The sequence below is a fragment of the Dendropsophus ebraccatus genome, chromosome 1 (assembly GCF_027789765.1).
Source record: "Dendropsophus ebraccatus isolate aDenEbr1 chromosome 1, aDenEbr1.pat, whole genome shotgun sequence".
Classification (NCBI taxonomy): domain Eukaryota; kingdom Metazoa; phylum Chordata; class Amphibia; order Anura; family Hylidae; genus Dendropsophus; species Dendropsophus ebraccatus.
Window position 1 is genome coordinate 159,957,282 of NC_091454.1, and position 13,664 is coordinate 159,970,945.

General features: G+C 41.1%; 1 protein-coding gene across 1 annotated transcript in view; it reads right to left on the minus strand.

Annotated features, from left to right (window-relative positions):
* Nucleotides 1-9,993: 9,993 nt before the first annotated feature.
* The window catches only part of TNFAIP8L3 (TNF alpha induced protein 8 like 3), a 58,966-nt gene continuing 55,295 nt past the window's right edge, over nucleotides 9,994-13,664 (minus strand). Inside the window, exon 2 of the mRNA XM_069956577.1 lies at nucleotides 9,994-11,833. Coding sequence (XP_069812678.1) covers nucleotides 11,271-11,833 — 563 coding nt within the window. The 3' untranslated portion in view covers nucleotides 9,994-11,270. The remainder of the gene's footprint in view (nucleotides 11,834-13,664) is intronic.

Below are 13,664 nucleotides of genomic sequence, written 5' to 3' on the forward strand. Positions count from 1 at the left end.
GTCCTTCCAATATCAAGGAAAAATATTTTAATTGGTGTTCTGACATTAGGTAAATAAAAAGGCTGCAGAAACCCATAGCATTGCCTACCTGTTCTGGAAAAACAAACAGATAATCTGTATACTTTCTGGTTGAGCATTTACTCAGTACTACAATTACCAAAATGCATTGCTTCCTCACAGCTGTTCATTACAGCCCTTCCCCCACCACACTCCTGCCTGTTCCCTGCCCAATGCTGCAGCAGAACATTGCTCTACAGAGCAGAATAGTCTAAAGAAATTTCTGTATTTATTCCATGTCTGCTCCTCTGCCTGTGGCATTGTTCAACACAAGGTAATATGCTGTAAACATTTTATTCTTACCTAAATGTCCCAATAAAGTTATATATGTATATGATTGAGAGATAGTGATGCTTTGCATCTTTATTGCTGACTGGCCTCCAGCTCCATGTTTTCGCATTAAGGTGCTCCTCCTGCTCCATGCTGTTGTCACTGCATGCTGATATCCCAGGCCACGCACTCCCTCAGCGCGCATGCCCCACTTCTGCAGCGCAGACCCATCATCTCTGTGTATTATGCTGCGTTTAGACGGAGCGATAATTTGCCCGATTGTACGATTAACGATTTTTTTAAAAATAATTATCAGCATTTAGACTGAACGATATATCGTATGGAACAATTGTTTTGCGATCGCTACATAGGTTAAATCGGTGTTTACACGGAACGATCTGCAAATTTTTTACGACCGACGATTTAAGAACATGTTCAAAGATCAAAATGAATGATTTCTCATTTGTCGCTTGATCGTTTGCTGCGTTTACATGTATGATTATCGTTTGAATTTGTTCCGTGTAAACGCAGCTTAACTCAGCCTGATCAGCTTAATGATAAGGCGCTCTTTTAGCACAAAACCTTTGTCTAAGGTGGTCAGCCCAGTTTGTCATTGGGGTTCACTCTGGCAAATAATAAATTGATTTTTTTAAAGCATACCTGTCACAACACACCCTTTGAAACTTCCATGCACAGACGCAGTTGCCGACAGAAGTTCAGTATACGGTGGAAACACTCCAGGTGTTGGTGAGTTCTGTGAACAACCCCTATTAAGATAAAATGAGGTTTATGCACAAATCCCTACAGGGGTCGTTCACAAAACTCGCCTACAAAAGTGTCAAAGGCTGCATTGTGAGTCTAGCTAGTAGACCATAAATCTTATATATAGAAATGAGTTTACAGATTTTCTTATATACATTACTGGATTTTATACCTCTTATATACATTAATACATTTGCTCTTAATCACTTTTTCTGCAGTAATCTTCTCTACCTAAAAGTAAAGTGCTCACCTCCGATATTCTTGGGTGAAAGGAACAGTGTAATTATTTGCAATGATTATATAGCTGGAGGTATTGCTAGTATTATTTTAAGAACATGTATATTGATATATTGCTGGTTTTCCTTACTCTGCTATGGCACAATGATAATACAGCGTGTTTAAGAGATTGAGGTTAAGAATATTCCCAGGCCCCATTAGCCTGTCCATCTGACAAATATGGACCTAAAAAGCAGTTTTACATTCAGCAGCTTCCTGGAACAACCCCAAAGGGCTTTCCAATCCTATAAAATGGTGACATATTTCTAGAATATACCATTGCTGGAGGGCTTACTCTGATGGTGTAGGTAGTGCTGGGCTGTTCTATGTATAGTAGTCCACATAGCTGTGCAGGAAACTGCAGCAAATCACCAATCCCTTCAATGAGGCTGCGGTGCAGTTTTGTGCACGGCTGGGTGCCCAGGGGGTGCTGTGCAGTGGAAAAAGACCATTGGCGGAGGTACCAAATGCAAACCCCAACTGATCATAAAGCGATTACATATCCTAGCAATATGCTATTACTTCATAAGATTGAAATATGCCTTTAACTATTCTATTGCAGTTCAGGTCTCTGAAATATTGTATGTTTCTTTTGTCTTTTTAGAGGTAGCCATTCAGCTTTAATAGAGTACTGAATAATAATGTAGGTAAACCTGAAATATATATATATAATGACTTTCGGAGTATCCGCATGAAACCCACGCAAACACTCCTTGCAGGAGTTGTTCTATGTGAACCCAGGAACTTAGCACTGCAAGGCGACAGTGCTAACCAATGTGTGGCCCATTGGTCAGAGAGACATGTCAAAAGTTTTCATTGGTCGTGGTCTGAGCATTCAGGCCTTGACCAATCAGGGGTCTGACCAGTCAAGTTGTCTCTATGACATATCTAAAGGCCCTATTCCACCAACAGATCTGACGACAGATTATCTGCCAAAGATTTGAAGCCAAACCCAGGAGTGGATTTGAAAAAGGAGAAATCCAGTCTTTCCTTTATGACCTGTTCTCTGTTTATAGTCTGTTCCTGGGTTTGGCTTCAAATCTTTGGCAGATAATCTGTCGTCAGATCTGTTGGTGGAATAGGGCCTTTAAGCTTCTTTTGTTGTGACAGTGTCCACTTTCTTTTGATAGTGTGCTTAGATCAGATAGATAAAAAGTTTATCGACATCTCCCCTCCAAATCCAGTTTCCTTGACTACAGTCATTACAGGGGTAGAGCGAGAGCTAGAGATGGAATATAGTTTAATGCAACTCTATGAACCTACCAATACTTGCTACACTAAATTGTTCAATGTGGCAGGTAGGACAGTAGATATTGCATTGGCACACAATTCACCCCTTGCTAAATCCTTAGTGATTGGTTTTGCCCCTTGAATCAATTTCTCTTTAGGATGGTTTTCACACAGCAAACTGGTGTAAAGTGAAACAGGCTCAGTTGCCCCTAGCAACCAATCAGATTCCACTTTTTATTCCTCAAAGATTCTTTGAAAGGTGGAATCTGATTGGTTGCTAGGGGCAACTAAGACAATTCTACTTAACACCAGTTTAATAAATCTCCCCCTTTGACTAGTGAAAAACTAGCACAAAGCCAGAAGTGGATCCATCAGGAAGAAGTATGGTTCTTTCTTTGGTATATCCTATTTCTATTAAATTCACTTCTGGCTTTGACTCAAAAAACTGATAAACTATCAGAAAATGTGTGTGAAATCTCGCTGAGAGAAAGGGTCCATTTACACAGAAAGATTATCTGACAGATTATCTGCCAAAGATTTGAAGCCAAAGCCAGGAATGGATTTGAAAAGAGGAGAAATCTCAGGCTTTCCTTTATGACCTGTTCTGTTTATAGTCCGTCCCTGGCTTTGGCTTCAAATCTTTGGCAGATAATCTGTCAGATAATCTTTCTGTGTAAATGGGTCCTATTACACAGAGCGATTTTTAACAATTAACGACTAACGATAAACGATCACAAACGAGATGATCATTAACTTGAAATCGTTTACCATATTAAACAGAACAATGGTCGTTAGTTATGCTACGTTTACACAAAACGATAATTCGCCCGATCGTATGATGATGTTGGAGTAACTATTTTTTTTCATAACGATCAGCGTTTAGACGGTACGCTATATCGTATGGAAAATTCGTTTTGCAATCGCTTAAGCCTATCTCACACATTGGTTAAATCGGCGAACGACTGTTCACACGGAACGATCTGCAAATTTTTTGCGAACAATCAACGACGATTTGAGAAGTTGTTGAAAGATCAAAATGAACGATTTCTCGCTCGTCGTTTGATCGTTCGCTGCGTTTACACGTACGATTATCATTCGAATTCGATCCTTTTCGTGCAAATTCGCACGATAATCGTTCCGCGTAAACGCAGCATTACGATTGTTACTACGATCGTTATTGCGATCGTTACTATGATCGTTTACTCCTTTTGATCCCAGGAAAACAATGAACAATTCATGAACAAATGCGGAACTTGAGCGAACGAATGTGGAATTGCAGCGAACGATTAACGATAATTTTAGGTTTACGTTTATATCAATGACACATGAACGATTTTTCGATCGTTGCCTGCACAGAATAATTATCGTTTAAATTTGAATGATATAATAATTTTTCGCACGGTAATCGTCCTGTGTAATAGGGCCCTTAGTATTGGTGGTAATCTGAGATTCTACATGGGATAAGAGTGTAGCTTGAGGTAGTAAGTGGACTATCGGGAAAGGGTAGAGGGTAAATGAGATGGAAGTCTATTCTAACGGTATGTATAAGAATTGATAGCTGAGAATGATCTGCCCCTTAGAATCATTAATAGCGTCATACCATTATTGAAGATATAAGGTCCACTGCCTCTCATCTACCATGAAGAACACGTTATTCTCTAAGCTGAATCATGGCTTTTTGATGACTCCATTTGTAACCTTTGAAGATGCATGGCTTTTAGAAAAGTATTGATTCCATCAATTTGTTAAACACAATGCAACTCAGGCACTAAGTGGCCTTGAAGCTTTTAACTAAAAGTGTAGTTCAACTTGGACGCAATTATTTCCTATTGAAGTGCATCAGTTCGACATGAATTGTGTTGTTCTGTGACTTCTCCCATTCTTTTCTATTGAAGTGGGACATAAATGGTGTAAAAGATGGAACATGTGATTTCAAGTAAGACAAGCATTTCTGGGAATCAGATAGCCAGATTCACCTGGTATTGACCTTATGAATTATACTTGCTGCTGCTTAGAGTTGTGTTTTTTTAAGTTTACATTATACAGTATGCAGAAAATGAAACAGTAGGACAACATTGTATGGCTGGTTCTGGACAAACAACACAGTATATATTTATAGTCAATAGAAACCCTAATTCTCACATACAAATCATACAAGGGAAACATCTGGGGGAAAGGTTTTGTTCTTTGCAGGTAGCAGTTGAATCATCACAGTATTCATCTGAACTGCACTTTAGAATATTTGGCAATTGTTTGTGTGACAATTACATTTCCTGTTTAGATGAAGGCTTCCTTAGATTTGAAGCTAAAGCATTCAGCTACATTGATGTCATGGGAAGCCTGTTCATTCATAAAGAATATGACCAAATAAGATTGTCTTGACAGAGACTCTCACTGCCAGCAGATACTAAGATCCCCATCGTTTGTCTGTGTGCACCAAACTTTTTTATTTTCTAGTCTAAAGGTCCCTATACACCTTAGATTTTGATGACCATACCCATCGCTCATGGCAGGTTCGTCTGTCAATCTAAGGTGTATGGGGCTCTCCCAAGCAACCACTGGGCATGATGAAAATCACTGCCTGCTCCCTTTGTTTCGCTCTTACGGCAGCTCACCCTTCCAATAGATAACAGAGGAATGCCCAGCCGGGGAATGGGGAGGATGGTCATCCATCATCATTGAGGCTGGGTTCACACACTGTATACTTCAGGCAGTATTTGGTCCTCAAGTCAGGTCCTCATAGCAACCAAAATCAGGAGTGGATTGAAAACACAGAAAGGCTCTGTTCACACAATGTTGAAATTGAGTGAATGGCCGCCATATAACGGTAAATAACTGCCATTATTTCAATATAACAGCCGTTGTTTTAAAATAACAGCAAAAATTTGCCATTAAATGATGGCCATCCACTCAATTACAACATTATGTGAACATAGCCTTTCTGTTTTTTCAATCCACTCCTGGTTTTGGTTGCTATACAGCCTCACAAATACAGCCTCAAATATACATAGTGTGAACCCAGCCTAAAGGTGTAAATATCAGCTAAACATATTCGAAGCTGTAAAAAAATAAATAAATACATAAAAAATGGAAATCCTAGGCAATAAGGTCCCTGTCTAAAGACTCTGCCCTACTACTCTTTCAGTAAAGAAATATTTTCTCATGTTGCTTTTGATCTTTCCCCCAACTAACCTCTCACTTTGTCCTCTTGTTCTTGAGGTGTTTTTTTTTCTAAAACACTTTCCTCTTGAACCCAATTTAGTCCTTTAACATACGTAAAGGTTTCGATTATGTCCCCCCTTTCCTCCAGACTGAGTCTTTCCTGATATGTTTTATGCCCGACACCCTCCACCATTTATTAGGCCGACTTTGGACCCGTTCTATTTTATCAATATCCCTTTTTAGGTGAAGTCTCCAGAACTGGACACAGTATGTATAATGGAAATCCACAGCACTTATTTTTCCCAAACAGATCTGAATATCTGCATGTGTTATAAAGTGACACGTTTCTTATTGACTCAACGTAAAAGAGATCTATTCTGCTTTTGGGGGGCACAGGCACATTGAGTGTGATAAGTGAGGCTGCAGCTTTAATAGATCAAACGCACTTGCACAACAGTTGGAAATAAAGGCTGTAAGCTGAGCCCAACCTGTGTTTTATTGAAAGCTATGGTACGGTGTCAGCAGTTCAGAAGCGAATTCATGGGTAACAGATTCACTTTAATACATTGTATATCCATATTCTACCTCTGGGTTTAGTTTTTGTGCCGTGATCTGTAGTTTTGATGATGGTCATAAATACCAGCACCCATCAGCTCCTGAACTCACTCCCCACCTTCTCCAGCTGATGCATGGGGTTGGGGGTTAAAGGGAACCTTTCAAACTAAACAACATTGATTATATATATATATATATATATATATATATATATATATATATATATATATAAAATATCAATCTGCTCAGCAGATTGGTGAATAGAGTATCACTTTAAATGCAGAGCGTTTGTGTTTAGGCAAACACAAGTGTTCTTGAGGTTTTGTCATCTCTTGATGTCGGTATACTAAATAGCGTTTTCACAGTGACAGGTTCACTATAAGAACTTTGTAGGCATGCAGGGCCGGGACAAGGAGTTTTGGTGCCCTAGGCAGAGAAGGAAAATGGCGCCCCCCCCCTTCCCCACACACACAGGAGCATGCTGGGAGCTGTAGTTCTACCCTAGTCACACAGGTGAATGCTGGGGGCTGTTGTCCTACCTCTGCCACACAGGTCATGCTGGGAGTTGTTGTCCTACCTCAGCCACACAGGTCATGCTGGGAGTTGTTGTCCTACCTCAGCCACACAGGTCATGCTGGGAGTTGTTGTCCTACCTCAGCCACACAGGTCATGCTGGGAGTGGTTGTCCTACCTCAGACATACAGGTCATGCTGGGAGTTGTTGTCCTACCTCAGCCACATAGGTCATGCTGGGACTTGTTGTCCTACCTCAGCCACACAGGTCATGCTGGGAGTTGTTGTCCTACCTCAGCCACACAGGTCATGCTGGGAGTTGTTGTCCTACCTCAGCCACACAGGTCATGCTGGGAGTTGTCCTATCTCAGTCACACATTCCACTAACACACACACACACTCACTCCATTAGTACACAAATACTCACCCACCCACACAGCAGTAGCAGTGGAGGAGGACACTGAGGATGTTTCTGAGGATGCCGATCAGTCTCCTCATCGTTCTCTGTCGGGAGGGGGGGGCGGGGGTTGGGGCATCTGCCATTACACTTGTCCCTGCACTTCTCCCCTCTCCTGTTTGGCTCCAGAGGTCATGTGACATTAATTAGAAGCTTTTCTTCTGCTCTGGAGCCAAGCAGAAGAGAGGAGGAGCAGCGCAGGTCCTGCCGTTGCGGAGCTGGAGCAGAGTGGAGAAGGGATGCTGCTGTGTGAGGTCAGGTGGGGGGATTTTTACGTGGAGCTACATTGCGCCCCCTGTAATTCACCAGGAGATGGCGCCCTAGGCCATCGCCTACCCTGGCCTACCCTTTGTCCCGGCCCTGGGTTTTAGCATTGAGAACCTGCAAAGATTTTTCAGCTACTACATTATGGTTTGGAATAGTAATCATAAATGCACGGCATGTGCTGTGTAGGGTGGAAAAACATTACTACTATAAGGCATTTTTTGTGAAGTGCTGTATTGAGGTAGCGTACAGGGTTTTGCACCCATCTTCTTAGTGGAGTTATTACCATTAGGTTGGTGATATCAGGTGGTTAATAGGTAATAGGTTTAGAGAGAATTAAATACATACAGGTGCATTATTATACATCTCTATATCCTATTGTGTTTTATTATAAAATACTGGAAATCACAGAAAACTAAAATTAACATTTTGGGAACTGTAAGGTTTCTCTATGTATACTTAATCAAAAGCAGACTTTACTTTAAGGTGGTAATGAGCCCATTAGATCCTCAGGCCATTCACAGCTACCTACCTTTGTGCTTGCAAAGTATTAAATCGAGAGAAGAGTGAGAATAATAAGATCTATAGCCTTCTTATTGATGGTTTCCAGGTAGCAGCAGGAGATTTTTTCTTCACACCGAGTACAAAGTAAAAAAAAGGTAATGAAGAGAGATATATTCCAAAGCCGCTCAATTTCCTCAGTTATAACCACAATTTAGCCAAAGTTGAGGTTTGTTTTAAGGGCAAAGACAACAAGATCCATACGGACTTTATTCCCTCAATATCTGTTGTACATGATAAACATATCTATAGGCTCACCATTGACCCGGCATACTTTTTATTAAGTATTTTGTAACAGACATCGCCTTCCGCTGTACAATAAAAGTAATACAAATATCAAGTACATAAGTACAAAGTGTAAGGAACGGATAATAATGGTAGCAAGTACTTACATAGACAGTAGCATTGTGATCCCGTAATAACCGTACAAAGGCCTACTTGGCATGATGCTTACAATTGTGTGGATGTACTGTAGTGTGACGCTCTCCTGCGGATCGATAAAGGGGACTCATACCACACAATTTTCGATGCATATGGAGATAATCTATCTCGGGCACAGTGTTTTATTGACGGTAAACAGTATGCCATGCTACCCAGAAAAAGGAAAAATGAACATATGAAATCTCATAGAACACAGCTATACAGCAGCAATTCACCCTTATGTGAGATTTGTTTTTGTGGGGGCATAGAACAGCATGCTAAACCATGCCGTTCCATATAACGGTATGCATTATAAAAGTATACTATGCAGTCTACTTTTTTTTTTTTTTGATATTGGAGACTTATATATACAGTGAGATACCTTGCAGCCCTCCATTGGAGTTTTACCTTGGGAGTTCTTTCTGACAAAAACAGCTGATGGCAGGATTGTAATGGAGATGTACAGAGTGTATATTTTATTGAAGCCCCTTTTAGTAGTATATTCTGACACTGCAGCTTGTATGAAGCGCCACTTACTGCGGTGATACAACATTCATTACTGTAACAGTCGAAAAGAAATCTTATATGTGACAATATATGGGACAAAAAAAATCTGCCATTGAGGACAGTAGTCCCATCTTTAGTATACCAAAAGCATTAGCATATGGATTAAACTGAAAAACGGCACTGAGGATTAAGGTAAGAAAAATACCTTTATCCTCAGTGTTCCATGTTCTATAGGGACACATCAGCAGGCTAGATGCTTCTTCCACGGAGAGGGCAGACAGCGGGAATCATTTTCGAGGGTTCGGGTTCGTACGAACCCGACCCGAACAAGGTTCGGACCATCCCTTCCTGTAATGATTTTTTTACTTCCCCACCTGACTTCTTCTTTAACCTTTCTTGTTCTATAGAAAGTAAAAAGAACTATATTTTCAAGCTAATTTTGCTACATGACTATTCAGGGTGAATGACAAAAAGTCCACCTAGTTGTGAATAGCAAAAAAAAAAAAGTCCTATTGCAGTAACATCACTAAACATATCTTTATGGACAGTGACTCTTGTGTTACAATTGCAGCAGCTGAATAAACAAGTATCCCTATCATAGCACAAAGCCCCAACCCAAGGGATCATGCACATGTAGCGGTTCTGGACATTATGGATCTGTAATATGGTTCTAGGGGGAGTCCCTCTGTGCACATGTGCTATGGAAAACTTCACTGATTGAAGTCAAAGGATACCGTAAATCTGTGTTTTCAGATCTGTGCGAAACCTCTATGCAGGTCCCACACTACAGATGCATTACCCTGTTATCATAAGATACCCATGCTGAACAACTATGGGCCCATACGGATGTACAGTTTTCTATTGTGCACATCCATAAAGCATTCCCTATGATACTGTATTTGTCATGCGCTCATGTATGAGACCTAACCTTTGTATTCTTCTGTTATAGTTAGCAGTTAGCAGGCTCCTCTTATAAGTCCTAAATGTGTGTACAGAATAGATTTCACGTCATATAAATAGGTTCCATTGGCAATTCACAAGTCAATCAATAATATTATTTTCCAAAACTGTAAGGAAAAAAATCAATTTTTAATACACAAAATATAAATACTGTATACAAGTATATATTAGTGCTGGGAATACCATATATACATAACATCACAAAAATATGTGAACTGACAGTCCTCTGTCACTATAGACTATGATCGGATATAAAGTGGATTTTCAAATTTTTTTGAATTGGAAATGGAACATATTACAGCACGTGACGTCATTTACCCCACTAGTTGCATGGCAGCTCTGGGCCCAATACGTCTCCTGTCCATGCAGCCATATGTCTCTTTCCAACATTCCCTAGAGCATTCTCAGGTGGTTCCAATGGCCACTGGCACACAGCCTCCATTCGTCTGTCATAGTTCATCATTTGGAGCTATTCAGCAGCACTTTGTGATTCGAACAATGAATAGTTACGTGTAACTCCTTACAGTATGACTCTTCATAATATGACAGTAATGGCAATGTGGGAATAGGCAGCATTGGTGCATTATCACTACACTTATGAAACCTTGGCCCTCTTGCCTCAATTCTAGGGTAAAGAAATGTACAGACTTAGTTTTAGCTCCTGTTTGGTCACTGGTTGACCGCTGTGTAAGTCCGCCTACCGGCTAAGCATGATTTTACAGTTTGCTATTTATCAGTTGTGGCTTTACAGTAAAGTATTAGGTATTTCTGATGTAAATGCAACTCTCCTTTTTAAGGCCATTTATGTTGTTATCATAGTAAGTCCTAAATCGACAGTGTGATGTACAGCCTTTTACATAGTCCCTATTTAACAATGGTAAGCCAAAACATAAGAGCGTATATGTATGAGACCATAATATGAAGCACAAGTAGATCTCTGAGAAGAAAAAGGCCCAGTAACACCTAACAAATATCAATGAAGATCAGGGATGTTCTATCTCCTCTTCTGTCTATTTTTACTCATTCTTTTTCGATACCCATTTATTGTCCATGACTTACTGAACACCAGCTATCTAGGCTCATATAAGGATACACAGTTTAATGGTTATGGATGAAGGCCTCATTCAGTGTATGTAGTACACAACATGTCCAAGGACCAAAATAAATATTCCTGATACGGCCATCTGTGCTCTCATCTGGCCACTGGCAATTTGCATTCCAGAAAAAGCCATTCCTTAGCACATTATCAGAATCATTGAAGAAACGAGGAGAGGGTTTTAAATAACTCTTTCGTCGAGCAATTTGTTGACCCCTTCACAAATCCTTTTGAGGTACGGCCTGCAGCTTCCATCAAGGCTATAAAGGGCGGTAAGGAATTCGACATCTGAAAAATGGTTAAAGACCCTGTTGATTCGTCCATGGGATTTTGGCGTCAAGTGGCGCTGTACCAACTGATGGAGCAGGTCTTTGCATTCGTGTAGTAGTCCGGAAAGAACACCTTTATCAAACGTGTATTCCACTTCGTAGAAACTGACTGCTGTCATAGCTGTCTGGTTGAGCTTTTTCCTGAATTTCTCCACGATCTCCAGTTCTTCAGGACTGAACTGGTTATTTCTATACAGAATGCCAACTTTTACAGCAACTTTGATAAGGTCCTTTAGGATTTTGTGAGCCTCTTTCTTATTCCTCACATGTTCCTTAGTCGCTTTGAAAAGCTCATCAAAGATTTCGCTGCTTATGTCGTCGATAAGCATATTTGCCATTGTCTTTGTAGCCATTTTGCTCAGAATCTTTTTCTGAGCCTGTACCGCAAAGCTCTTGGAGCTAAAATGTTCTGGTCCTGTGAGCGAAAGAGAAGACAATATCACTTGTTTTGTGTTGAAAGTGCAATAGACAGGCAATAATTTATTCTGTTGTGGGGACAAGATTGTATAAATTCACAGAGGACATCATTTACCATTTGCAGAGAAATGTCAGCAACTAGTGTATTTATACCAAGCATGAAATACAGTATACCCCTCAGCTAGAACTACAAAGTCATAAACCTGAAGACACAATTATAAAATGTACTTTAGGTAATGGGTTCAAACTTTAAAACTCTCTAAAGGATGACATATTTTACATATCGGACTCCTACCAGTGGTGTGCTTTTTTTATTGTATGCAGTGCTAACAGTCACCATAATTTTTTTATATTACGTTATATAGAGCTTTATTTTTACTATGTTAGTGTTGATTTTTGCGTAGTGATCTGTAGTTTTAGTCTGTACCATTTTGAAATAGATGGGATTACTATTTAATCATATTTTATTCAGATTTTTTCTGGGATGTGATATAACAAAAAATAAAACACAATTCTGTAATTTGGTATTTTTTTCATCTATGCTATTCACCATGCAGAATAATTATGTGATATAATAGTTCAGATAATTATGCACAAAGTCATAACAAATATGCTTAAAGGGGTTGTCCGGCGATAAAAAATTATTCACAGAATAACACACATTACAAAGTTATACAACTTTGTAATGTATGTTATGTCTGTGAATGGCCCCCTTCCCCGTGTCCCACCACCCCCACCCGTGTACCCGGAAGTGTGGTGCGCTATACATTACCTCTCACGTGCCGACCACGGTCTCCGATCGTCAGCAGTGACGTCTTCTTCGTGAGTCCGGCGGATCTTCCCGAGTGCCGGCCGCCCTCTGCAGCGTCATCCGAAGCTCAGCCGCGATTGGCTGAGCATAATTGTGCTCAGCCAATCGCGGCTGAGCAGCTGATGATGTGGCCGCGTCATCAGCCGCTCAGCCGCGATTGGCTGAGCACAGTTATGCTCAGCCAATCGCGGCTGAGCTTCGGATGACGCTGCAGAGGGTTGCCGGCACTCGGGAAGATCCGCCGGACTCACGAAGAAGACGTCACTGCTGACGATCGGAGACCGTGGACGACACGACATGCGGTGAGTATAATGCACCACACTTCCGGGTCTAGCGTGGGTGGGGGGAAACACGGGGAAGGGGGCCATTCACAGACATAACATACATTACAAAGTTGTATAACTTTGTAATGTGTGTTATTCTGTGAATAATTTTTTATCGCCGGACAACCCCTTTAAGGGTACAAACACACACGACTGATCTGCAGCGGATTTCACTGTAATTTGATTGGTACCCTGCTGCGAATATGTCTGCCCATAGAGATTACAAGGCAAGTATCCCCAGTGGATCTCGCTGCAAATTCGCAGTGAGAAATCCACTTCGGAGCAGTTTTGTGTGTTTGTACCCTTAGGGTCCTATTCCACGGGCCGAGCAGGACCTGATCAACGATGTAAACAAGCGCCGATCTGCCAGATCGGCGATCGTTTACTGGGCCTATTCCACGGCCCAATGATCGTTGAGCGAGGGCTGCAGGGACATCGTTACCGATACATACCGATACCATACATTACCTGGCAGGACTTCTCCTCCACTCAGTCTTCCTCCTGCTGATGCTGCGCCGCGGGACCCAGGAAGGAACACGGAGCGGAGGAGAAGTCCTGCCAGGTAATGTATGGTGCTTCTTAAATCGTCGGTCGCCCGCCGCGCACCGCTATTCCACCGTAGCGATGGGCGGTGGGGGACCGATGATTTTAGGTCTGGCCCTAAATAAACAATCAGCCGATGACACGATCATTGG